This window comes from Elephantulus edwardii, unplaced genomic scaffold, assembly GCF_000299155.1.
Source record: "Elephantulus edwardii isolate Elephantulus edwardi_28Jun2011 unplaced genomic scaffold, EleEdw1.0 scaffold00272, whole genome shotgun sequence".
NCBI classification, from domain to species: Eukaryota; Metazoa; Chordata; class Mammalia; order Macroscelidea; family Macroscelididae; genus Elephantulus; species Elephantulus edwardii.
In genome coordinates this window covers 805,231-806,027 of record NW_006400022.1, presented here as the reverse complement: position 1 = coordinate 806,027, position 797 = coordinate 805,231, and the positions used below count along the sequence as shown (strand labels likewise).

Here is a 797-nt window from a genome sequence, read left to right as displayed (position 1 = left end):
CTGGAACATAACACTTTCAGAGGTTTTCAGAAAAAGATAATTAGCATTACCTTTGATGGGTTAATTACAATATTTCTGGCTGAGCCATGTTCATCTCCAGTGAAGGCTGGTTGATTGCTGAAGCCTTGCTTTACATTCACGGCAGTCAGTTCATCCTGTTCAAGAGAAAATACTAATTAATCAGAAGGATGTAAAAGCTTCAACCAACCCCATCACATTGCAGCATAAGCCATTGGTAACTAAGTTATACCATGCCATGAGGGTTTGAAAGTCATTCCACAAGACAACCAGCATGAGCCCTTTAAAAGGTCAATGCTGTGGAAAAAGACGAAGACAAGGCTACTTTTCAAGTATTAATAAAGATAACCATTAAATGGCTTGTAAGACCTTGGTTAGATTCTAGATGAGAGTCAAAAGCAATGATAAAATACTACATAAATACATTTTTGGGACAGTGGCAAGCTTTGAATATAAATTATATAGATATTGTTGTTGTTGTTGTTGATGGCCTCCAAGTCGAGCACGACTCATAGCGACCCTACAAACAAAAGTCCTGAAGCCCCTCGCCTCTCTACTAGTACCAACATTTATCAAAGTTCATAGTTTCCAGAAGCATGTTGTTTAGGAAGTTGATGCCACTAGTAAAACTATTGTTTTCTTTAGTGTGACAATTATATTTTAGTTACATTAAAAAAAGATATTCTTGGGGAGCTCTGGTGGCCTAGTGGCAAGGAACTGCAACTACAACCCCAGAGGCTCACAGTTCGAACCCACCAGATGCTCTGCCGGGGAAGGAG

General features: G+C 39.3%; 1 protein-coding gene across 1 annotated transcript in view; it reads right to left on the bottom strand.

Annotated features, from left to right (window-relative positions):
- Positions 1–797, bottom strand: part of MED12L (mediator complex subunit 12-like) — a 576,790-nt gene that overhangs the window by 507,690 nt on the left and 68,303 nt on the right. Inside the window, exon 2 of the mRNA XM_006900063.1 lies at positions 51–155. Coding sequence (XP_006900125.1) covers positions 51–155 — 105 coding nt within the window. The remainder of the gene's footprint in view (positions 1–50; positions 156–797) is intronic.